Here is a 24,586-nt window from a genome sequence, read left to right as displayed (position 1 = left end):
AGTAGTGTTGCAGACCGAGATCAATTATAGTAGCTGTCGAATCCAAAGATCCGGAAATAATGTAACAGAATGAGATTATAAATGAATCCGATTATTTCTAACTTGTCAACCATTCTTTGTCAATTCTGCAAACAATCCTAACTATGATTCTGTGAATTTTATAGAAAATAAAATGGCAAAGGAACGACTATCTGATTTTGCATGTCTAGATTAAGATATTTGTATCGCATAAACATGTATGAAAGAACTACGACATAGAGATGTTTTACAAAAATTTTATTCCACTCGAATAATAATCAATAACGTTGAATCTAAATTCGTACCTGAAAATAAAAGACTAGTGCCGTTGTCATATAAACCGGAAACAACCATGTTGAAGTCACTGTAACATCAGGCGCCAAAGTTTAACAACTTATCTACGAACTAAAGTATTAATACAAGAGCTCTTCAACAGTAAATATTTACCATGACTGCTCGTGGCTGGTGGCATATACGGCGTTTGTACTTTCGGGTCCTTTGTTTTTCCTTCCGGTTCCCTTATAAGGCATAAAATGACTTTTATATCTGCTTTTTCTTTTCTCTTTCTTAAAAAAAAATATGGCACAAGTTAAACCTTTTGGAAGCTGGCCTTCTCCTGTCACAGCCGATTCATTATCTGCTGGCTCCGCAGCTAATGATACCTGGGTAGACAATGGTTATATTTATTGGTGTCAATCCATTGCTGCTGAAAAAGGACGCGGTCAAATATTCAAACAACGTATTCACGACAACGCAACCCCTGAAGCATTATTACCTGAGGGTTTTAGTTGCCAAACCCGCGTCCACGAATACGGCGGTGGTGCATTCAAGGTATCTAACGACCTAGTTGTGTTTTCCAACGACTACGATCGTCGTCTCTACACTATCTCGAACGGCAACATGAAACCATTGACCGAAGAAAACGAATTTTATCGTTATGCTGATTATACGATTGACAAAGAAAACAAATTTTTAGTGTGTGTACGCGAACAACATTTTCCCAATGAAGAGCCCAAGGACGTGGTTAATGTGCTTGTTTCTATTGATTTGAGTTCAGGCAAACAGACCGTTATTGCACAAGGTGAGGACTTTTATGCTTCCCCACGTCTTTTTAGTCAAAACAAGTTGACTTTTGTCTGTTGGAGTCATCCTAATATGCCTTGGGACTATACTCGTCTTTATGTTGCTCAAACTGAATATCAAAACGGGGCATTAGTTTTAAAGAATTCTGTTTGTGTTGCTGGAGACAAGATCGATGAGAGTATTTCGGTAAGTGCGACTTATCACAGAAAATGGAGATGGTAACTTTGTGTTATTAGCAACCTAATTTCGGTATCGATGGTACTCTTTACTTTGCTTCTGATCGTTCTGGATTCTGGAACTTGTATGCCTATAATGGTCAAGAAGTTAGTTTATTGTTAGAGTCTCCTCTTGAACAGGAATTCGTTGGCCCTGCATGGTCATTCAACTCATCTGAATTCACACCTCTCAAATCCAACCCTCATCAACTTGTCACTAGCAACAAGGACTCATTGGCCATCATTGACACTCAAAAGAAGACAATGACCAACCTGAGCAGCAAATATACTAGTTTCGATCATCTTCGTATTTATCTCGACCAAGATCAAAATGAATATGTGCTTGGTAACTTTTCTTCTCCAACTGAACCTGTTCAGCTTGTTTCTTATGACTTAAAGCAACAGTCTATTTACCGTGTGCATCAAACCACGGCCACTAGTGTCTTGGAACCTGACTATGTCTCTGTTGGTCAAGAAATTGCTTTCCCCACCACAGACAATAAGACGGCTTATTGCTATTACTATGCACCCAAAAACCCCAACTACAAGGGTGAAGGTCTTCCTCCTCTTCGAGTCATGTCTCATGGTGGTCCTACCTCTTCCTCAAGCAATAGTTTCCGTCGTGCTATTCAGTACTGGACTACCCGAGGTTTTGCTATTGCCGATGTCAACTATGGTGGTAGTACAGGCTATGGTCGTGAATACCGAGAACGCTTAAGACTAAAGTGGGGTATTGTGGATGTCGACGACTGCTGTAATGCTGCTCTTTACTTGGCTAAACAAGGCTTAGTCGATGCTAAGAAATTGGCTATCGTCGGTGGAAGTGCTGGTGGCTTTACTACCCTTGCCTCTGTTGCTTTCCGTAAAGTGTTCCAAGCAGGCTGCTGTCTCTATGGTGTTTCAGATATCACCTTGTTGGCTAAAGAAACGCATAAGTTTGAATCAAGATATCCTGATCGTTTGATTGGTGAATATCCTAAAGATGAGAAAGTGTACCAAGAACGCTCTCCTATCAATAGAGCTGATGAAATCGAATGTCCTGTTATTTTCTTCCAAGGCTCTGAAGATAAGGTCGTGCCTCCTTCTCAATCTGAAGTCATGGTCAATGCCATGAAAGAAAAAGGCGTCCCTGTCGCTTATGTTCTTTATGAAGGTGAAGCTCATGGTTTCCGTCGTGCAGAAAACATCAAGCGTACAATGGAACTTGAACAATGGTTTTATGGTCAAATCTTTGATTTCCCTGTTGAAGGTGTGGAAGGTATTGAGATCTATAACTTTCCAAAGAAATAAATAACTTTTTTTTTTTATTTAATCCAAATCATCATAAGCAGCAGCAGCACGTCTTCTACGATCATTGCTCTTTTTGCTTCTCTTTGCTTTCACTTTCTTGTTGCCAGATTCAAAAGCCATAGCTTCACGATGATCTCTGCCTAAATTATCATAGTCTTTAACCTTGTAAATTCTGACAATCCAGTTCTCTGAAGTAAATGCTTCATTCAAGACAGACAATTCAGGACCCTTCATAGGAAGTGGTTGGTTACGTACACGATCAAAAGGTTGACGACCACCAAACATTTCATGGAAACGGTAATAACTCATCTTGTACATCAAAGATTCTTTCATGGCAGTGGATGCTTGGTCGTCCACACGGTATTCACCGCCCGGTGTAAAGAAATCAGGCTCCTTGATCTTATCAGGCCAAATACCTTGAGCAATACGAATCATCCATAAAAACTTGTTGATATCATCACCTGAGTAGCCCAAAAGTCCACCAAAAATCACAAGCACATAACTCACATCATGCTTCTTCATGATTTCATAAGCATCAGCTTCATTGGTTGACATGGCACGACCCACAGTGGCAATATGAGTATTGTTCCAAGTGTTGTTGTCCACAAGAGTGGTGCGGTTAGAGAAACCAGCAATTTGGTAGCCATAATCCCACCAAGACATGATCTTGGCATCTTCGTCTGTGTTCTTGCGCAACCAGTAATAAGCTTCTCTGAAATCATCAATGATACGCTGCGATCCATCAGGGTTACGAGACGCAAGAACGACAGAGGGAGAAGAGTAAGCATTGGAAGTGACCCAGGTGCAATGCCAGACAAACATAAAGAGGAAAAAGACAAACGTACCAACAACAATAATACGAGCGTCAGGAGCAAGGATACCATAAACCTTGTTCTTTTCTTTTTTAGTAGACTTCTTTTTCTTGTCTTCTTCTGGCTTTTCTTGTACTTCTCGAACATTGGTGAAATCAAGATAAGTATCAAGCAAAGAAGAGATAGCAATACCACCACAAATGCAGACAACAGGTGTCAATGTAAGCATCAAACGCACCATGACACCAGCAAAATAAGAGGCAAAGATAGAATAGACAATGACAAAGACATGTTCGTCTCTAAGCTTTTGGAAACACAAGTAAATACCTACAGGGAAAGCAAAAATAAGCATTTGCAAGTCGAAAAAGAACATGGGCCAGGCAGTAGGTTGATGTTCAGAAACAGAGGCGATGATAGGAATGTGGATTTTAGCATAACCAGTATCCCAAAGAGAATAGAAACGACCTGTCCAAGGAGCAATGTAACCGCCCAACGTTAAGCCTACCAAAGCGGTGAAACCCAAAACAAATGTGATGGCAACAAAAGCCTTCAAAACAATTTGGAATTGTTTGGCTTGAAGGTGGCTACGGAGCAAGTTGACAAAGCCCATGATTTGACAAAGACCAAAGACACCTAAGGCAGCCATATGTTCAGAGGTGCGTGTGGGTTGGAAACCAACAAAGGGAATTTGCATTGACATCAAAGTACCCAAGATATAAAAGGTAGAGTAGGACACATAGACGCGGTTAGAGAAGCGTCCCATAAGCATCAATGTAAATACATGAAGAGGAATGATGTTGATAATAAACACATAACCACCCCAAGCAGCTACCATGTAGAAATAAAAGAAGGCAGCAGCAGATGCCCATAAAGCGGAGCCCAATTTGAGTGCTTTAATCCAAAGGAAGAAGGTGAACATCAATAAGAAGATAGCGATAGCTTCATTATCATATGAGCCAGCAACTGAACGAGAGATATAGCCAGGAGAAATACCCATAAAGATAGCAGCCAACAAACCAGCAGAACTGTCTTTGAGTTCAGTGGTCAAGAGATAAGTAGCAAAAGCAGTCAAACCAGAGAACAAAGGAGCTAAAAGCACACAAATGTTACGGATATCGACTGGGAAATGAAAGAAATGAAGCACGTTGTGTATAATAGCAGCAGTGACCATCAAGCCTGGATAGACCGTACCACCCACAACGCGTCCAAGGGGATACCAAGAACGGTCATCAAACCAATTCCAGAAATCGTAAAAACCATCTTTGACTAACATGCGAGTAGCACGATAATTGAACCTATATACTATTAATGATTGCTGTATGTTACTATTCACGTTACCAAGGGTCAAATTCGTGAATAATAGACTCATATCGAACAATACTGAATAAACGCGACGAAAAGGCCACCACGGCTATTAAACCGAGAATAGCTCTCTTTAAAAGTGTCTTTTGGCTGCTGACATCCAGCTTGGCCATAGTGTGATAGATTAGAAGAAGGACACAAAAATAAATTAAACCGGACTTGGCTTTTTTACCTTCTTTGTCTCTAAAGCATATTGCGACCAGTTAGATTGCCGCAAGTGTTTAAACACAGCATGACGTGGTTGATTTCTACAACAGTGTGTGCCTGAATTTATTTACAGAAAGGTATTTTTTTGTTTTGTAATATAGTGCTGTAAGAGCGTTAATTGCTCTGCTCTTAGTACAGAGAGATGGTTTTTTATATAAGAGTCACCAAGAACATGGTGAATACCCACAGAGGCTAACACACATGATTTACGTACAGATATACTGGCATGATTATAGCCCTAACAGAAAGGAGGTATTAGACTTGATTATTTTAAGGTCCATAAAGCTTACTCGAATCAAAACATCAACAGCACCGTTCTGCAGTGACTGTTCAAGGGCTTTTGTTGATGACTTTGGAGCCACTTTACTGATATGGGAGAATAAAGCACCTAATGGATAGTCTTTGTCTTTAGATATATCCCATAAGATGCTTAGCGCATAATCTGGTGGCATTAATTCAAGCAATCTGTCTACTGCACCATCTAATACAGAATAAATCTAAGCTGTGTAAGAGAAAATGAATGTAATACATATCCTTACGTTACTATTGTTGTCTGTCTGTTTCCCTACAAATGTTCTTGTAAGCTGATAAACAAGTGACTGTTCATTCTTGAACCATGTTGATTGATGCGTCAATAAGCTTTTGATAGTCAGAATAGCTTGTATTTGCAGAGCTTCTGATTGTTCTTGATCATGCTGCAAGTAGTCTATCAGGGATTCTATTAACAAATGCAATACAGATTTCTGTTGATATGATGTAGGCCAAATAATAGATGTAGTGGCAAGTTGCTGAATGTGTTGAAATGTGCTTGTATCAGCCTTATTCTGTTTGATGAGTGATATTATCCCTAAAAAGGGTTCCATATCTTCACTTAGCCTTCTCTTTTTTGGTTGAGATCGTTCAGGGCTTAATTCAGAAACAGAGCGAGCTAGTCTCTTTTTTTCCTGTGATAAAGGTTGTAATATGGGTGAGGGAGGTAATTCATCTCTTGGTGGTGGTGAATCTAATGATCTTTCATCCATTATTGGTTCCAAATCAAACAGCATTTCTTCTTCCACAATTGGCTATTACAATAGGACATAAGTTACCAAAAACCCAAAAAAAACACTATGGCTATACCTCTTCAAAACTAGGTTCAAATTCAAGCTTGATCTTTGATATATCTTGTGTCATACCCGTACTACCTTGCTCTTCTAATAGTGAAAAGTCCTCTTGTTGTATCCATGCATCTAGCCGAGACATAGGTTGAATGCCTAAAGCCTTTTCAATCACCATCCTGTGTTGTTGCGACAACAGTTTCATTTCACTTTCAAACACACGTTCATTGGCCATTTTCAAATGGCTTGCCATACAAGAAAGTATATCATAACTTGGTGTTTGTAAGAGTGATTTGATGACAAACTGAACAAAAGAGTGGATATTTGTCTTGTCTTCAAACCATTGACCAGCAGATGATTCTTTTTCAGACACATTTAGCCATTGTGAGCCTTCCATCAGTACTTCGGAGTCTTCGTCTTCTGGCAATCCAACATAATCACACACAAGTTGATCCATCCAGCTAAACAAGCCATACAGTAAACTTTCTTTATACTGAGGATACAAAACTAAGTCGCGCTTCACACTGGCATCGAGCAATTGGATATCATTCACTGAATTAGCTTCCGTCACGCTTTTGGCAATATCCAACAGTCGTTGTGGTAGTTCAGGATCATTTCGCTTCAAAAACATTTTGATTCTCGTCAGACCTTTGCTGTAAACCTTCATAATATCTGCTTCTTTTTGTGCCTTGTGTCTGCATTCCTGATCTGCAATGATGAGAGTAGGGCAATAATAATTAAAAGACATGATATAGACAAAAATACCAGCAAGTGACTCCCAACTCATCAGTAATTGATAGAGTCTCAAGTCTAGATCATGACGAGAAATCCAATCCATCAAGATGGGTAAAACTTCAATTTTGGAAGGCACGTTGGGTGGCAAGATAATAGATGTAGGGGAAGGGTGATAGGATGTGTTTCTTAGTCTTTCCGAGAGCGTACGAATGCCTTTACATTGCATTTGTAGATCATTGCTTTTCAACATGTGTAACAAAGACGCTGAAGCCAATATAGATTGTTGATGGAACTCAGACTGTGTTCGTCTTGAGGCAGTTGTTGTGGATGCTATTTTGCTTAGCTTATGTTGAATTGTAGTAGAAGGTGCAGAAACATTAGAAATGTGCGATAGACGACTTATTTGTTGATTTCTTTTTACTTCTAAGGAAGTGGCTGGTATAGTATTAGGCTTAGGAATGGTATGAGATGATGATGATCTTGTCAAATTGGGTCGTTTAAATAAAGAGGGACTGGTGGCTGCTGTTGATGTAGATGTCTTTGAAGAAACAGATGACATAGAATTCGATCTACTACTAAGCATGCGTGGTCTACTGGTGGGCTTGGGTGAGCTTTTAGGTGAATTCTTTTCTAATAGGCGCTGTACAGAACTATCTAAGGATCTCAAGAGCCTATATAAATCATGTCAATCATTCAAATCATGAATAAGAAACGCTTACTTTTCTGCTGCATCAGGCCAATAATCATAATAAACGCTGTATGTCTGCCGAGAAGCTTCCCTCACATGAGGAGAACCATCTGCTAATCCTTTCCTTAAAAAACTTTCGATAGACTGGTTTACTTCTAGTTTTTCAGCAATGACAGATCGAATAGCGTCTTTTGATCCATGTGTCTCTAGTATTGTCTTTATGTACGTAGCAGCGTATTGCCTTAATTGCACATTTTTCTCATTGATTGTCTTGCACAATAACATGACAATCTTTGTATGGAATTGTGTGTTGCTCAAGAATAAGTTTGTTACTTGAGCTGCTTTGGTGGCAATCATCTTTTTTGTCACACTACTGCATTTAAGCAAGTTGGTCAAGATGATTTCTAATGTGTATGCATTTAAGCTGTCTCCTAGGGTAACTCCAATGTCTTGTATCAAACAAAGTCCTTCAGTAGCAACAGACGATCTCAAACTATGGATCTGTATATATACACTTAGAATATATTCTCTCATTTTCATTGTCTTACAGTCTTTATGATATCACTCATAATGTCCTGTAGTCCAGCTATCATAGCTCCTTTCCAAGCGTCTACTTTGTCTAACTGGTGAAGTAAACTGCGCAAACGACGAACAGAGGCATCCCTTGCTTCCCAGTTTTGTTCTGTCTCTCTGCCAGCAAAAAGTTTAGCCATACTGATAAACTCTTTTTCAAGGTCTCGCGGTGAAGTCACCTAAACAAGTTAATTTTTATTATGATCATAATAGCTATCTAACCTCTGTCGCGCGTCCCTTGTTCAGACTGCTCATAAAATAAATAAATAAAGAGGAATAAGAAATATCTTATTTTATTTTATTTTTTTTTTCGAAACAATGGATCAGTCTACAGCCTTAGTTGGACTCATTCTCCTCCTGAATTTAACAAAGTCACGATTTCTTTATGTATAAGCAAGCATCAAGGCAAAAAAAATAATAGAATTGGTTCAAAAGACATTGTAATTGACTGGAATAAATAACTCTCTTTCTATATATATATATTTCTTTCTTTCTTTCTTTTTTTCAATCAAAAAGAATGCATTGTCTGTGTGTATGACATTCCTTTTTTTTTTTCTTCTTACTGGATCAATGACGCCGGAAACTGAGTTTCAATACTCTAGAGTGTGGTGGAAAAGTGAAAGAGACAGACAAGTGAATTAAAATGTCCCCTGGGCTTAATTTCTCTCTATCAACCAACTTTAGTTTTGGTATAGTGTTTGGATAGTTGGGATTGTAGATCTCACTTTATTTGTAGATATGAATTCACTCTTTCGTTTAACACCTCGTCTCAGTTTGCAACCCCAAGTACGTGCTTATTCTACAACAGCACCTAAACTGACTGCCACACGCGGAGGGTATTGTTTATTCTGTTTATCAAAGCAAGTAGTTGACTTTCTGTAGAATTATTGGGTTTCTTTTAGGCGTTACAGCTGCAGGCTCTGCTGGTTATTATTATCTTTTGGGTGAATACAATAATGCATCCGAAGCTTTAATGATTTCTGTCAAGGAACTTCAAGCTTCCACAGACAAAGTAGAGTATATATGCATTTACATATGGACTTTATATTCAGTAGAAACCAATAGGTCAAAGATTATGCACGCAGAATCGAAGCTGTAGATAGAGATGTTGCCAAATTAAAAGAAACAACCGCTACTAAGCAACAATTGGCTGATTTGAAGGTGGATTTCCGTAAACTCTATGTAATGTCTTATTATCATTGATGTACATGATACTTAAAATATATGCATAAACAAATAGGATACACTCAACATTGAACACCTTGAATTGAAGACACATGTGTGGGGATTAGGTAAATAACAAAGCCATTACTTATGATTGTTCTCATCATATGTATCTAGAAAAAGACTTGTTCAATCTTCCCGTAGTCGCAAAAGAAGAAGAAACCCCAAAGCAGGAAAAATTGATCTAATTGGAGAGGAACTATCTTCTATCGGGTGGCTTATCATTTCGCATTGACATAGTGTTTGGTGCACAAATAAAAAGATACTTGACCTGTTAAAATAGTTTTTTGTGATGCAAAGAGAAGTCCGCTCCAATTTGCTTGGTTGTTGACCGAAACAATACCTGTAGAAATTGTATTATAAAGTGATTTTAAAAAAAAAATTTTTTTAGTAAGAAAAAAAAATTTTCATAAAATAAATACAACCAGTTTGAATTCTTTACTTCTTTAACGTTTTTGTTCCCTTTTTCACAACTTACCTTTTTGTGAACTCCCTTCTCTTTTATTTTTCTTTTACCGCTCTCATCCATTCTCTATAATCAATATGCCAGCTGCCGCTGCCGCTAAGAACAACCAGAGCGAAATCCAAAGTAAGAAGATGACTATTGTCTCCACTATCCCCTCCGAGGTTGAGAACAAGAAGGCCAAGGAAATCGTTACCAAGCTCGCTGCTGCTTCCGATGCTGATCGTGAAGCTGTTGCCGCTGAACTTGCTGCCCACGTTAAGGCTAACGGTGTTCTTGCTCTTAAGCCTGTCCTTGAACAACTCAAGAAGGATATTGCCCACAAGAAGAACGCTGGTACTCGTGCTGGTGCTGTTGCTGCTATCGTTGCTCTTACCAACGAAAACCTCAACCACCAAACTGAACCCTACGTTATCCCCTTCGTTGCTAACCTCTTGGAACTCCAAGCTGATAAGCAAACCGCTATCAAGGAAGCCGCTGAAAAGGCTGCCAAGAACATCGTTGAGAAGATCAACCCTACTGCTAACCCCTTGTTGGTTCCTTTCATCCTTGAAGGTCTCGGTAACTCCTGCAAGTGGCAAACCAAGATGCTCTCTCTTGAGGTAAATATTTTAAAAAAGATTCTTATCAGTGGCTGATGCTAAAAAAATTCTTTAGCTTTTGGAACTCCTCGCTAAGACCTACAAGACTGACTTTATCGTTGCTATTCCTGACGTTGTTCCCGTCGTCTCTGACTGTATGTGGGATACTAAGGCTGATGTTAAGAAGAAGGCTACTGAATCTATGGGTGTTATCTGTTCTCTTGTTAACAACAAGGATATCGAACGTTTCATTCCTGCTGTTATTCAATGTATCAACCACCCCGAAAACGTCCCCGAAACCATTCACTTGCTCGGTGCCACTACTTTCGTCCAAGAAGTTGACTCTGCCACTCTCTCCATCATGGTTCCTCTTTTGAACCGTGGTTTGAACGAACGTGCTACTCCCATCAAGCGTAAGTCTGCCTTGATTATTGACAATATGTCCAAGCTTGTCGATGATCCCGATGTTGCTGCTCCTTTCTTGCCCGTTCTCTTGCCCGCTCTTGAACACGTTCAAGATATTGTTGCTGACCCCGAATGTCGTGGTGTCGTCCAAAAGGCTCTTGCTACCCTTCAACGTCTCAAGAACCCCGGTACTGAAGTCTTCACCAAGGAACAAAAGAAGGCTAAGGTTGAATCCTCCATCAAGGAACTCTTGCCCGAAAACATGGATGAATTCTTCAACACCACTGTTCAATTCATGAACGATGTTGCCCTCACTCTCTGTGTTTCTAAGAACTTTTTCAAGGACGTCTGGACCCAATCTCTTGCTCCCTATGCCAAGACTTTCATCTCTGCTGAAGATGCCAACAACTTGGCCTTCTCTGCTTTGAACAAGTGTGAGGAAGCTGTTACTCCCAAGGATCCCGAAGAAGAAGATGATGAAGGTGAAGATCTCTGTAACTGTGAGTTCTCTCTTGCTTATGGTGCCAAGATCTTGTTGAACAGAACTGCTCTTCGTCTTAAGCGTGGTCGTCGTTACGGTCTCTGTGGTGCCAACGGTTGTGGTAAGTCCACCCTTATGCGTGCCATCGCCAATGAGCAAGTCGAAGGTTTCCCCCCTCGTTCTGAACTTAAGACTGTCTACGTCGAACACGATATCGATGGTTCTGAAGCCGATACTCCCCTTGTTGATTTCATCCTTGCTTCCGAAGGTGTTGAAACCAAGGACCCTGAACAAGTCCGTAAGATCCTTTTGGAATACGGTTTCTCTGAAGCCATGGTTACCAAGATGGCTATTGGTGAACTTTCTGGTGGTTGGAAGATGAAGCTTGCTCTTGCTCGTGCTATGTTGATGAACGCCGATATTCTCTTGCTTGACGAACCTACTAACCACTTGGATGTTGTTAACGTTGCCTGGTTGGAAAACTACCTCTTGGGTCTTAAGACTGTTACCTCCATCATTGTCTCTCACGACTCTGGTTTCTTGGATCACGTCTGTTCCGATATCATTCACTACGAACCCAACTACAAGCTCAAGCGTTACGGTGGTAACTTGTCCGAATTTGTTAAGAAGGTTCCTCGTGCTGCTTCTTACTACTCTCTTGAAGCTTCTCAAATCTCCTTCAAGTTCCCTGAACCCGGGTTCCTCGAAGGTATCAAGACTAAGGAACGTGCTATTCTTAAGATGAAGAACGTTGACTTCCAATACCCTGGTTCTGACCGTAAGCAACTCATTGACATCTCCATGCAATGTTCTCTTGCTTCTCGTGTTGCTGTCATTGGTCCCAACGGTGCCGGTAAGTCCACCTTGATCAAGTTGTTGACTGGTGAAATCGAATCCGAAGTCGGTACCGTCTGGAAGCACCCTAACTTGCGTATTGCTTACGTTGCCCAACACGCTTTCCACCACATTGAAAAGCACTTGGACTCTACCCCTAACGAATACATCCAATGGCGTTACGCTACTGGTGAAGATCGTGAAGAACTTGATAAGAACGACCGTATGAACGCCGAATCCAACAAGAAGGTTATGGAACAAGTTTTCATCATTGATGGTGAGAAGCGTGTTGTTGAAGAACTCGTTGGTCGTCGTAAGCTCAAGCAATCTTACGAATACGAAGTTTCTTGGGTCGGTCGTTCTTCTGTTGACAACACCTGGATCTCTCGTCAAAAGCTTGAAGATATGGGTTTCGGTAAGAAGATTGCCGAAGTCGACTCTGCTGAAGCTGCCAAGATGGGTCTTAACCGTCCCTTGACTGCTAAGGAAATCGAAAAGCACTTGGCTGAAGTTGGTCTTGAACCCGAATTTGCCACTCACTCCCGTATCCGTGGTCTTTCTGGTGGTCAAAAGGTCAAGCTTGTCATTGGTGCTGCCATGTGGAACAAGCCTCACATGTTGGTTCTTGACGAACCTACTAACTATTTGGATCGTGAATCTCTCGGTGCCTTGGCTATGGCTATCAAGGAATTCGGTGGTGGTGTCGTTATTGTTACTCACAACCGTGAATTCACTGAAGCTCTCTGTAACGAAGTCTGGATGGTTGATGCCGGTCGTTTAACTCCTTCTGGTCACAACTGGGTCTCTGGTAACGGTTCTACCGCTATCAAGGAACAAGAACAAGAAGATATGGTTGATGCCCAAGGTAACACCATCAAGGCCGTTGAAAAGAAGAAGAAGTTGACTTCTAAGGAACTCCGTAAGAAGAAGAAGGAGCGTATGGAACGTCGTAAGCGTGGTGAAGAAGTCTACACTACCGATGAAGAATTATAAACACATCAACATTAGACTTTCTTGTAGTATTATAGATATAAAAATCATTCCATTCTCTTATACATATTGAAAAAATTAGTAAAATAAAACATTTTAATATTTTTTGTCCCAAGTAAAACCCTCTTTGGATATCTTTTAAACATGTCGTTCATGACCACGCATGCGGTTTTATTCTCAAGGAGTAAAGCATTTTATTATGTTGCATATCTCTATCGTGCGTAAATTAGAGTTCTAATTACTGCTATATAATGAATTCTATGAGAAAACATTTCTAACAAAATAACTTGCTAAAAGCCTAGATTGTTTACAACAAAAAGGTTCCAGCCTTTTTTATTTATTTTTTCACCCTGTTCTCTTTTTTTTTCTCTCTCTCTCTCTTTCTTTTTGAGGAGATTAATAAATAGTTTGCATAATTGGCAAGGGGAAAAGCTAGTCAAAAGCATGACAATAAAGTTTGCAGTGTTAAATATGAGAAGGGGGAGTGTTCATTCTAGTGTGGCAAATACCATTAAACACAAAGGGATTTGACGATTAAATTTTATCTCATATTTTTCTCTAAAGTGCATTCTTAATTTATACCACGTTGGTTGTTATAAATAAACAAGTTGGACTATTAATATGTTTCATAGTACTTTTTCATCTTCTTTTTTCTTTTTTGCTGGACTCCTATACACACATATCCTTGCTCTTCTTTAAATGAACAATAGAATTTGATCTCCTTAAAAAACAATAAACACAAAGCATATAAAAAGTGTCTTGTTTCCTTTTTTTTTTGTCTTGAAACTTATAATTACATTTTATTCAATATGCGCTCAATTCTTTTGGTTTACTTTTTGACAATGGTGTTTACATTAATTCAAGCAGTAAAAAGTGATGAAAAGCGAGGTGTGGCACGTATTATGCAGGTTGACAGTAATGAGCTTAATAAGCGTGCGGATCGTGGTACATGGTATACAGGCAAGGATTTGAAAAAGGCTGCTTGCTTTAGTAGAAATGGATTGCCCAATATTGATGCTCATGTCAATGACATGGTGGGTGCAATGGTAAGTAGACTTATGCAGTTGAATGACAACTTACAAACCATTTATTAAGGCAATGCATGGTTTCGAACAATGCCATAAGTGTATGCAAGTTACAAATACTCGTGATAGAAGCAAAAAAATCATTGTTCAGATCATTGACAAATGCGCTGCTTGTAAGGTCAACAAACACATTGATCTTACACCTGGTGCCTTTAGAAAACTCTCTGGTAAAGGCAGACTTGCAGTTGGTGTACTCGATATCAGTTTCAAGCCTGTAAAATGTCCCAATCATGGTATCTTTCGAAAGCTTCGTAAATTAATGTAGTCAATACAGAGTATACTTTTTTTTCCTTTTTTCTTTTGTATTGTTAGATATAGAGTATAGAATCTCTAAAATAAAGTTCATAACACATTTTTAAACCAATTTATTAGCTTCTAACAATGAACTTGTAAGTAGCTAAATCTGCTACATGAATTTAATTAATGCACAGAAATGCTCTCTTTTGTCTGTCTTACTTCACGAGAGATGCTTTGCTTCTATTTGAATTAATCTCTTGTTGTAAGCAAGGATGAGTTCAGGTTGAAAACAGTGTTGAATTGACTGCTTTTTTGAGGATTGAAAGCTCGCAAAGTTTCATCAAAAATTACTTGAGAGAGACCAGCGATACCGATTTCTCAGGCAGAGTAAATGTCTCGAGATTTAGCTGCCCTTCTCTTCTTCACTAAGAAATACACTGAGTTTCTAAATAACTAGACTTCCTTTTGCTTCACAATTTTCTCTTTGCTTTTGATAATTTCTTTATGTCGCTTTCTGTTTATCATAAGAAGCCATATTAGTGAATTCTTCAACGTCTTTAAAAACAAACTTGACTTCTAACTCAGTGCATTTAGAAATGGTTCTTCAGAGCTTCAATTATTGGAGCTTTCTTGACATGATAGATCAAGACAATACAAAATCAAAAAAAGTTTATAGGCTTATATTAATTTAGGACTAGAAAGTTTTTTATTGCTAGAATTTTAATATTGAACGAATTTTACTCGGAGATTCAAAAGAGATCAGGGTCTTTTGAGATAGGGTCTTTTCTAAACTTTAATTTCTATTTCTGACGCATAAAGACATGGACATGAGGAAGTTTGCGCACACTCTGAATATCGGGGGGATTGACAAAATACACCCATTCGTAGTATTTACTGCCATAGTTTTTTTCCAGAATCTCCTCAACATAAGGCTGTTTCAAAGGAACTTGTGACCATAATAAGATATGACTAATACCTTCTTCTACAGCATATGGAAAGTCATTAGGGAGAATGATTACAGGAGGCCGTGTTTCATCTTGAATAGGTTCAAACCTGAGTTTAGCCGATAGTAAATAGTTTTCAATAGAACCATATTTTGCTAGAGTATCCTTGATCCATTTGTCATAAACAGCCTGGACTTGTTTATTGCGATGAATCTGTTTAATTTGGTTAGTGGCTATATGAATTTATGTGAGCCATTGATACATGTCAAGGAAGAATACTTACAGACATAGTAGCATACTTGCTCCCAATGAAATGCTTGTTCAGCCTTTTCTTGTAAGTGTATAGGAGCAGTAGAAGTAGCAAGTACAATATTAGGTGACATTATTGAATAAAGAAAAAAAAAGGTTTTAAAGGGTCTTTTTATAGATGATTTGATGGGTAGCATAAACGTCATACACCATTGTCCGCTCCACCAATCATATTATATTGTTCGAGAGAATGACTCTTTATGGACATATGGATTTTTCTCGCCTTTTCTTTTTTCCCTTTTCTTATGTCGAAACACAAAAGAACACTGGACAAGGAGCACGTTCAACAATTATTGGCTCTTTTTCCTAAAGGAGGTTTATACTCTGCACACACTGAATACAAACAAACTCAAACGTTTCTTGTCTGTTAGATCCTGAATACTTTTATGCTTGTCTTCAGTATTATAAACAAGACCCTGTAGAGAGAATAACAGAGAAAATTCTTGATAGAGGAGGATATTACCCTCAACTTCCAGTTCAGAAAAAAGGAGATAATCGACTGAATGCATGTCTTAGCATATTAGCACTTGATTTGTTCCCTGACTGTGATGTTAGTTATCTAAGGGAGCGTGTTCTACAGTACTCTTATGCTCATATTGAACAAGTGGTAGATGCCATTCTATCAACTGGTAAATATCCCGAGAGGCTAGAATACGGCAAAATGGACCCATCCGAGGGGATCCGTAGCGAAAAATATAAATCACAAGCACAACTTCAATTGATACAAGATTATCCGCAAGTAAAATATTGCTTTCTAAAGTACTATTATACTAATGATTAGATCTGGAAATCTTCTGTTCGTGCAGTATTAGCAGAGAATAATTGGGATTATATCAAATGTTATGACCATTTAAAAGAAATGGGTTCAAATGGATTTTGGAATACGATTCGGAATTTTTTCTTTTACTGGTCTTCCACACCTTCACATCATACCAAACTGACAGTAACAGATCCCGATTTATTGGATCAATTGAATCAGTTACAGCAACATGCAGTCAGAAAACAAGTTGAAAAAGACCGACAATTGGCAGTACAATTGAATTTGACAGAATATACAGATCAACAGCAACTCATTACTTGTGATTGTTGTTACTCTGATGAATCCTTTGAACAGCTTGTGTTTTGCAGTGAAGGACAGCACGCATTTTGTCATAGGTGTGTAACACACTACATGTCAGAAGGATTGTTTGGACAAGGCACACTACGATCTCAGCCTCGTATTCATTGTATTTCTATGGATGAATGCACAGGTTATTTTGGACAGAACACACTAAGGCACTTATTATCAGATGATATCTGGAAAGCATATGAAAGCTCTTTACTAGAAGAAGGTGTGAGAGCAGAACAACAAGTACTCTGTTGTGCATGCCCTTACTTTGAGCTGGACGAGTCTACCAAACCATTGGAATGGGTGTATACTAATCGTGTGCTGAAAACAATGGCACGGTGGATGATGGTATTCATCTTGCTAATGAGCATTGCTTTTCATGCTTATAGGCTGCTTTTATTCGACATACTTATTTACTTTTTTTATCAGTGGGACATACAACAAGACTTAGAGATAGCGTATGGTCGTGTTACAAAATCACGAAGAGGAAGTCTATTTCAGTGTAAAAATCCAACTTGCAAAACACTGACTTGTTTGACTTGTCGTCGACCTGTACGTGGTGCTCATACATGTTGGGAAAAGGAATCAGACGGGCTAAGACTCTATGTGGAAAAAGCCATGGCAGATGCTGTCAAGAGAACAGTAATGTAGACATGTTTGATTTTACAATGTCTTAAGCTTTTGTATTTAGTGTCCCAATTGTTTTCTTTCTTTTCAGAAATCAGATGGCTGTAATAAGATTGCTTGTCCTTGTGGCTACAAGATGTGTTATGTTTGTAGAAAAGATATTGGCAAAGGTAAATTTCAAGGTGTAAGATAAATCGGCTTAGTGTTTTAGAGTCCTATGATCATTTCTGTAGTCATTTTAGAGCTATACCAGGTTCTAAATGTAACGCATGTAACAAATGCGATTTGTACAAGACAGAACCCGAAAATGAAGCAGTACAAAAAGCAGCAGATAGAGCTAAGAGACAATATATCCAAGCTCATCCTGAAATTGCAAGTTCAGACATGTTGATTGGGCCAGCAAGTGCAATGGATAAATTAGGTAATGCAAATCAGAATATCATTTTATATTGACAGCTTTATCCAGGTGATTGGAAACAACAAACTACACTCTGGATACTTGAGAAAGGACTAAATTTGATTGTTTGATACCCACTGGTTCTTTTCATAGTAATAAAAACTGAGAAAGATATAAGATTGTAGATTGACAAGACGAATTGTAATACAAAACAATGTCAAATACAATAGTTTCTGGAAGTCTTGATTCAAAAAAAAATATGCTTCTTTTTCTTTTTTTTTTTTTTTTTTTTTTTTTTTGGTAAAATGCTTAAAGCCGCACCTTTTCTAAATCAACACATCTACGCACAACTGGCCACTTTTTGGAATATATGAAGTTATCTTTGTTAATCAACACGCACTCTTTTCATGAAAGTCATACGTACTTCATCGAAAGCGATCTAGGTATAAATTTCGACTGAGTAATTATCAAGTAGTTTATTGTCACAATAGCTAGTTTAACTCGAATAAACTTCAGTTTGAAAAAGTCACCAGATTTACCAGCTTAATGGAGCAAGTGTGCTCTAATAAGATAATTTATTTGAATAAACAGTTTGATAGTCCATTACTTGCTCATATAACAGAGGTACCAAGCAAATGGATGCTTTGACAATGAAAAAGAGCCCGATTCATGCAAATCCTTGTCTTTTTCTTAGGCGTATGAAGGCCTTGTAGATTTTTTTTATGCACGTATAAATTACTCCTAATACATACAAAACATGTCTATTAATATCCAGGGAACCTTTGAAGTTGATTTGGACCAAAAAAGAAAGCGACTTGTAGAATTTGACCATTTTTTCTCCAAGGAAGACTTGTTCCAATTTTATTTAAAGACTTTCAAACGTCAAATGAGGGGAAGAGAAGACTGTGATATTATAAGAACTAGACTAAGTGAAAGAAGATAAATATGTGGTATAGGAAATGGAGAAAAATACTAAGAATTTGAGAGAGCTTGATCGATACTTGAAATGGAGTGGACATCATGGATAAAGAAGGAAGTATCGGAAAGCGAAAGCAGAGAAGAGAAGCTACAGTTCATAATCAAAGCGGGACTCATTGTGAAGCTTATTTGCTGAATGAAAGACCGCATTTTTCTATAGCTTGTGAGAGGGATGAGGCCTCAGAAAAAAACAGAGTGCCAGTGAGCTTGCCAAATAGTGAGGGCTGTGCATGCAAAGATCTGAAAGGCGCTTGGGGAAGGGAAATGGAGGAGGGCGACGCGAGGAATAATAACCTGGAGGAGGACTTGACGTAGGAGGTGGATCGAAGGAGCACTAATATTGGGATTGATGTAGTTGGAAAAAACGCAAGACCAGACGACATATTTGGTGAGGCAAAGGAAATAGAAATGGTTGAGGGTATCAATGGAAGTAATGAGATTTAAAGGACAGTGGATACAAAAGTTATTAGGAACTGTATGGGGCATAAGACGATGTAGATGAAAACAACTGTTGACTTTGTTGTGGTGCATCCAGTAAAGGATATTAAGAGTAGGTAGAAGGCTTTTCAGAGAACAAAAGCGTTTCCAATTGGGTGACAGGCAAGGATCATGTGGTATAGGAGGGGAGGAGCTGGGGCATAATTTACGATAAGAAAATTCAAAAGATCAAGATAATTAGGAAAACCAGGAAAATCAAGAAAATCAAGAAAATCAGCAAGCAATTACAAGGACAAACATAGATGAACATAGATGAGCAGAATAATAGAAAAAAAAAGTGTGTATTTTGGATTTTTAAAATTAAAGACGCTACAATGTAAGCGATGGAAGAAATTTTTCATTGGATACAGAAAATTTCTATCAAGAGTGGAAGAATTCTTCACTCATTGAAGGAAAATCTTGGTCAAATCTTCATTCAAATATGGAAGAAAAATGCAATCAATTATGCTGTGATGAGAGAGAGTTTTTTCTTTTTTTTTTTTGCTGGCACAAATAGCATCCTTGCGCATTAGTATTAATTTTGTCAAATTCATACTTGAAGTTTGTTAATTTATTAACTCTATAGAAAAGGTCCTTTTGAAGACATGGCGCAATGTGGCTTTTGACTACTCGAACTCGATCGATTCATTAGAATGGCTATACTAAGCTGAAAATAGCTTAAGAGAACAAGGGCAAAAGAGGAAATAGAAATGATAGTGCTGATCTAATGGTATGCCTGGGCATGGGTTTGTAAACAGAAAAGAAATGGAAACCTTCGGTTGGATGTCGGAAGGAGTATATTGTTTGTGATGACATGATACATAGAGGTGATTAGGGGTAGAAGCGAATGTATAGAAGCTCATTCAGCGCTCCAATAAAGTAAAAAGCGGATAGCCTTGAGTGTGTTTGTGAGGAAACAATTAACAAACCTTTGAAAGACAAAAAGCTTGGCCAAGGGCACTTTTGCATTCTCTAAAGCCATCTTGAACAATGCCTAAGGACGGCGCTTGGCTTTGGAAAAGTTCCTTGATACATGTTTTGAGTCTCTTTTTGGGAGAAGTCGTCAGACTAATTAAGTAGCAATTGACTGAATCAGTTGGGCTGCCTTTCTTATGAATTGAGACTACTTGTGCGACTCGTCAACAGTGAGACGTGTATGGCCAACACCAACAAAAAACAAAAATATGGAAAATTAGGAGACCACTTAGATCTGTGATATGTATTTAAAAAGTAGAGCTAAAGGCATGAAAAATTACAGTAATAGCCGTAGGTGTCAGGAACTTCTCATAAATGTAATGGATTTACAGAAAACATATATATATATATTTAAACTTCGAAAACATTTATGCCGACATGGCAAGTATGCCATTTGTGTACTCAAAAAAAAAATTTTTGAAAAATAATAAAAATCACTTTTTGAAATGCATCAAAAGTATTTTCTGTAATTATAAAAAATATAAAAAAATAAAAATTTCTAATTTTCTGTTTCAAATTAATAAAAAAAAAGACAATTCTTCAATTTTTTAGTTTTAAATAAATAAACGAGTCTGCCAGACGATGATTTTACTGTTTTAGTTCAGAAGACGAATTCCTGTCTGGCAGACTCGTTTATTTATTTAAAACTAAAAAATTGAAGAATTGTCTTTTTTTTTATTAATTTGAAACAGAAAATTAGAAATTTTTATTTTTTTATATTTTTTATAATTACAGAAAATACTTTTGATGCATTTCAAAAAGTGATTTTTATTATTTTTCAAAAATTTTTTTTTTGAGTACACAAATGGCATACTTGCCATGTCGGCATAAATGTTTTCGAAGTTTAAATATATATATATATGTTTTCTGTAAATCCATTACATTTATGAGAAGTTCCTGACACCTACGGCTATTACTGTAATTTTTCATGCCTTTAGCTCTACTTTTTAAATACATATCACAGATCTAAGTGGTCTCCTAATTTTCCATATTTTTGTTTTTTGTTGGTGTTGGCCATACACGTCTCACTGTTGACGAGTCGCACAAGTAGTCTCAATTCATAAGAAAGGCAGCCCAACTGATTCAGTCAATTGCTACTTAATTAGTCTGACGACTTCTCCCAAAAAGAGACTCAAAACATGTATCAAGGAACTTTTCCAAAGCCAAGCGCCGTCCTTAGGCATTGTTCAAGATGGCTTTAGAGAATGCAAAAGTGCCCTTGGCCAAGCTTTTTGTCTTTCAAAGGTTTGTTAATTGTTTCCTCACAAACACACTCAAGGCTATCCGCTTTTTACTTTATTGGAGCGCTGAATGAGCTTCTATACATTCGCTTCTACCCCTAATCACCTCTATGTATCATGTCATCACAAACAATATACTCCTTCCGACATCCAACCGAAGGTTTCCATTTCTTTTCTGTTTACAAACCCATGCCCAGGCATACCATTAGATCAGCACTATCATTTCTATTTCCTCTTTTGCCCTTGTTCTCTTAAGCTATTTTCAGCTTAGTATAGCCATTCTAATGAATCGATCGAGTTCGAGTAGTCAAAAGCCACATTGCGCCATGTCTTCAAAAGGACCTTTTCTATAGAGTTAATAAATTAACAAACTTCAAGTATGAATTTGACAAAATTAATACTAATGCGCAAGGATGCTATTTGTGCCAGCAAAAAAGAATTTCTAGTTAAAAAAATACAGCGTAACTGATTGTGTTTTGTTTTTCATCGATGGAAGAAATCTTCCATATTTGAGTGAAGATTTGGCCAAAAGTTTCTTTCAATGAGTAAGAAATTCTTCTACTTTTAATGGGAGATTTCTGCATTCAATGAAGAATTTCTTCCATCTCTTAGGCTGTAGTATCTTTAATTTTAAAAGAGCCAGATTGAATTCAGAAAAAAATGATAAAATTTAGAAAAATGAAAATGTATTTAAATTTTCTATTATTCTGCTCATCCATGCTCATCTATGTTCATATAATACCCTTGTAACTGCTTGCTACTTTTTGCTATTTTTCTGATTTCTTGAATTTCCTGATTTATGATTATTTTGTTATTTTCTTGATTGTTTTTACAATATTTTTTTTTATAATTCAATTATGTTTGTGAAAAATTTTTCAAGTAAAAACAACTAAGAAAATGAAAATATTACTTGGTTTTATTATGTATTGCAATGAATAACTCTGAACCATTTGTTATTCTATAAATCAAAGGAAATGGAAATTACATTTTTTATTATTATTTCAATGCAAGGCTAATGTGTGTTGATTTTCCAATAGTATTATTTATAAAGTTATACAACTATCGATATCTGTGTAAAAGAATAACAGGAAGATATCTGTAGTAGCAGAACATTTTATATTTGTTATCCCGCTTCTTTTAGACATATAAAATAAAACTTAAGTGCTTTCTTATCTTTTATGATCGTATTTAGAACTAAAAAGAAGGAAAAGAGAAAAATCATGTAAATAAGAAGTGGAGCTAGACGAAAGAAAATTTTTCTGACATAGAGAAAAGCATATAGTAATGAAATAAATATACACATCAAGCATTTGTTATCTTTTATGTAAAGGACTAGTGATAGACACAGGAAAAGCGCGTAAAGCAAATGGACAAACTGTATTTCAAATGTAGTCGCGGTCGGATCACTTTTAAAAAAGGAAGAGTTGTTTTTCTAGACAAACTGTTAATGGTTAAACACAAAGAGGGAAACAAGTAGCTTCAAACGGGAAGTAACGTCTGCTTACTTGACTAAATACATATAAAAAAACTATCTAAATCTCTCTTTTGTTTTTCATTATATGCCTATAAACACGCACAATGTTGTAAAAGTGTTATAGGTATAAGATTTTTATCTTTTCTTACATTGAGTGAAATATTTTCCAAACAACATCTATTAGCTTGTAATACTATTAACATAGCTGGTTCATAAATTAGACAAGATCCAAAACTAAGCTCACCGACATAGGTAGGTCATCTCTTCATGAGCTATTACACAAAAACAAAAAACTCAAAATACCGTTATTTATATAAAAATTTGATGCTTTCGCCCTAAAAATTGAATAGATACTATCGATTTGACATCTAAAGAGCCCCATAAATAGCAACATACACATACAGAATGACTGCCTTAAGAGATTGAGAATGAAAACGGATCCAATTCTTTTTGTCGCGACATCAAAAATCAAGTTCTTCATGGTTTTTTCGCCTAACAAGCCAACCCACATGACATCATGGTTCTTTCGCGTAATAATCAGACCCATACCTTAGCAACTTTTGCCTCTAATACAGGCAAGAAGACAGCAACAGAAACTCATCCCTTATCTTGGTCGAAAGTCGTCTCTGGACAAGTACGTACCACTCACTCCTTCCGGCCTACCATCCTAACCCCAGTTCCAACTGCAACAGTCGAGGATACAGATGAAGACCCTTCATCGTCCACGGAACCAACAGTCGAATTCATCAAACCGTACTTGAAAGGCATTGAAAAAAACTCTATTATCATCGACATTACTGACAGCAAAGATGCTCATATGTTGCGAAAGGCACTTCAAGCCTTCAATAAAGACGCTGATGAAGAAATCGGCTGCGACGACTACTGCGGTAGACTCCCTTCTACCCGTAGGTATCTTAATCGTTCATTTATTGAAACTGCATGGACAAAAGATTCACCCTGATATAAGGCCATTTTGAACACGGGCATCTGTTTGGAGGATGGAACCTTCGTTAAAGGCTTCCCTAGTTTACCTGCCGACGCAAAGATTGTTCGCCTCAAATTGGATAGACTTCCCCTAAAGGCCCCTCAACGATTGAGGAAGGATATGGAAAACTGTTTGTCCGAATATGGTTGAGTATTGGACCTTGGGATTAATAGGAGCCATGACTGTTTTACTGATCAAGGCTATGCGACATTGAACCTTACTCCAGCCAACACCAATGACCTTCCTTTTGAATCATTTCAACGAGTCATTCCTTGGATGGATGATGATGGAGAGATTCGCCAGGTATTACTTCAATGGAAAAATATGCCAGACTTCTGTAGACTATGTCAAGCTTCTGATCATTGCCGTGCAGACTGTCCTGACTTGAAAAAACTACCTGAAGTGTTTTAATTGTAACGAGAAAGGTCATATGATGAGACAATGTCCTCGTAGTAATACAATTGAGACGGCAGCGGCTCCTAACAAAAAGGTTAAAACCATTGTTGTTAAGGACCGTAAGACACCGGTAAATACCGCAAAACCTAAGGAAGTCACAGCATCAGAGGTTTCAAGCAAATACAAGCGTTTCCGTGGACAAAACGCAGGGGATGAGGCTAGTTAGAGTCGTCCTACCTTGACAAATATCGACAGAGAAACGATGAATTGGAATTTTTAGCAGATCCAATTCTTG

General features: G+C 37.7%; 9 protein-coding genes across 9 annotated transcripts; 6 read left to right on the top strand and 3 right to left on the bottom strand.

Annotated features, from left to right (window-relative positions):
• Positions 1 to 597: 597 nt before the first annotated feature.
• B0P05DRAFT_463615 (Alpha/Beta hydrolase protein) lies at positions 598 to 2,606 on the top strand (the record flags this gene model as incomplete). Its single annotated transcript, XM_051574173.1, has 2 exons — positions 598 to 1,287; positions 1,338 to 2,606. The coding sequence occupies 2 exons, from the start codon at positions 598 to 600 to the stop codon at positions 2,604 to 2,606; spliced, it is 1,959 nt and encodes a 652-aa protein (XP_051437986.1).
• B0P05DRAFT_485239 (Oligosaccharyl transferase STT3 subunit-domain-containing protein) lies at positions 2,602 to 4,911 on the bottom strand. Its single transcript, XM_051575252.1, has 2 exons — positions 4,757 to 4,911; positions 2,602 to 4,713 (listed from the first exon to the last, which is right to left on the bottom strand). The coding sequence occupies exons 1-2, from the start codon at positions 4,891 to 4,893 to the stop codon at positions 2,625 to 2,627; spliced, it is 2,226 nt and encodes a 741-aa protein (XP_051437985.1). The 5' UTR covers positions 4,894 to 4,911; the 3' UTR covers positions 2,602 to 2,624.
• A 51-nt stretch (positions 4,912 to 4,962) lies between these two features.
• Positions 4,963 to 8,348, bottom strand: B0P05DRAFT_527832 (clasp N terminal-domain-containing protein). The gene is made up of 6 exons (XM_051576581.1): positions 8,303 to 8,348; positions 8,056 to 8,259; positions 7,539 to 8,008; positions 6,107 to 7,490; positions 5,527 to 6,051; positions 4,963 to 5,484 (listed from the first exon to the last, which is right to left on the bottom strand). The coding sequence occupies exons 3-6, from the start codon at positions 7,862 to 7,864 to the stop codon at positions 5,218 to 5,220; spliced, it is 2,502 nt and encodes an 833-aa protein (XP_051437984.1). The 5' UTR covers positions 7,865 to 8,008; positions 8,056 to 8,259; positions 8,303 to 8,348; the 3' UTR covers positions 4,963 to 5,217.
• A 375-nt stretch (positions 8,349 to 8,723) lies between these two features.
• B0P05DRAFT_584006 (uncharacterized protein) lies at positions 8,724 to 9,492 on the top strand (the record flags this gene model as incomplete). The annotated part of the gene is made up of 6 exons (XM_051582304.1): positions 8,724 to 8,769; positions 8,817 to 8,916; positions 8,963 to 9,092; positions 9,146 to 9,262; positions 9,321 to 9,372; positions 9,422 to 9,492. The coding sequence occupies 6 exons, from the start codon at positions 8,724 to 8,726 to the stop codon at positions 9,490 to 9,492; spliced, it is 516 nt and encodes a 171-aa protein (XP_051437983.1).
• A 355-nt stretch (positions 9,493 to 9,847) lies between these two features.
• On the top strand, positions 9,848 to 13,061 carry B0P05DRAFT_463580 (P-loop containing nucleoside triphosphate hydrolase protein; the record flags this gene model as incomplete). The annotated part of the gene is made up of 2 exons (XM_051574172.1): positions 9,848 to 10,369; positions 10,425 to 13,061. The coding sequence occupies 2 exons, from the start codon at positions 9,848 to 9,850 to the stop codon at positions 13,059 to 13,061; spliced, it is 3,159 nt and encodes a 1,052-aa protein (XP_051437982.1).
• An 806-nt stretch (positions 13,062 to 13,867) lies between these two features.
• Positions 13,868 to 14,408, top strand: B0P05DRAFT_568851 (uncharacterized protein; the record flags this gene model as incomplete). Its single annotated transcript, XM_051581218.1, has 2 exons — positions 13,868 to 14,104; positions 14,154 to 14,408. 2 exons carry the CDS (start codon positions 13,868 to 13,870, stop codon positions 14,406 to 14,408), a joined length of 492 nt encoding a protein of 163 aa, XP_051437981.1.
• A 663-nt stretch (positions 14,409 to 15,071) lies between these two features.
• B0P05DRAFT_527818 (uncharacterized protein) lies at positions 15,072 to 15,706 on the bottom strand. Its single transcript, XM_051576580.1, has 2 exons — positions 15,608 to 15,706; positions 15,072 to 15,537 (listed from the first exon to the last, which is right to left on the bottom strand). The coding sequence occupies exons 1-2, from the start codon at positions 15,611 to 15,613 to the stop codon at positions 15,181 to 15,183; spliced, it is 363 nt and encodes a 120-aa protein (XP_051437980.1). The 5' UTR covers positions 15,614 to 15,706; the 3' UTR covers positions 15,072 to 15,180.
• Positions 15,707 to 15,825: 119 nt separating this feature from the next.
• B0P05DRAFT_527810 (uncharacterized protein) lies at positions 15,826 to 18,026 on the top strand. Its single transcript, XM_051576579.1, has 7 exons — positions 15,826 to 15,948; positions 16,005 to 16,372; positions 16,415 to 17,089; positions 17,171 to 17,383; positions 17,433 to 17,538; positions 17,580 to 17,789; positions 17,835 to 18,026. Exons 1-7 carry the CDS (start codon positions 15,834 to 15,836, stop codon positions 17,894 to 17,896), a joined length of 1,749 nt encoding a protein of 582 aa, XP_051437979.1. The 5' UTR covers positions 15,826 to 15,833; the 3' UTR covers positions 17,897 to 18,026.
• A 5,401-nt stretch (positions 18,027 to 23,427) lies between these two features.
• Positions 23,428 to 24,517, top strand: B0P05DRAFT_584001 (uncharacterized protein; the record flags this gene model as incomplete). The annotated part of the gene is made up of 4 exons (XM_051582303.1): positions 23,428 to 23,815; positions 23,927 to 24,040; positions 24,095 to 24,299; positions 24,349 to 24,517. The coding sequence occupies 4 exons, from the start codon at positions 23,428 to 23,430 to the stop codon at positions 24,515 to 24,517; spliced, it is 876 nt and encodes a 291-aa protein (XP_051437978.1).
• Positions 24,518 to 24,586: the final 69 nt, after the last annotated feature.

The sequence above is a fragment of the Gilbertella persicaria genome (assembly GCF_025201335.1).
Source record: "Gilbertella persicaria strain CBS 190.32 chromosome Unknown B0P05scaffold_6, whole genome shotgun sequence".
Lineage (NCBI taxonomy): Eukaryota > Fungi > Mucoromycota > Mucoromycetes > Mucorales > Choanephoraceae > Gilbertella > Gilbertella persicaria.
Note: the sequence above shows the minus strand (reverse complement) of the source record. Positions and strands in the feature narration are given on the sequence as shown.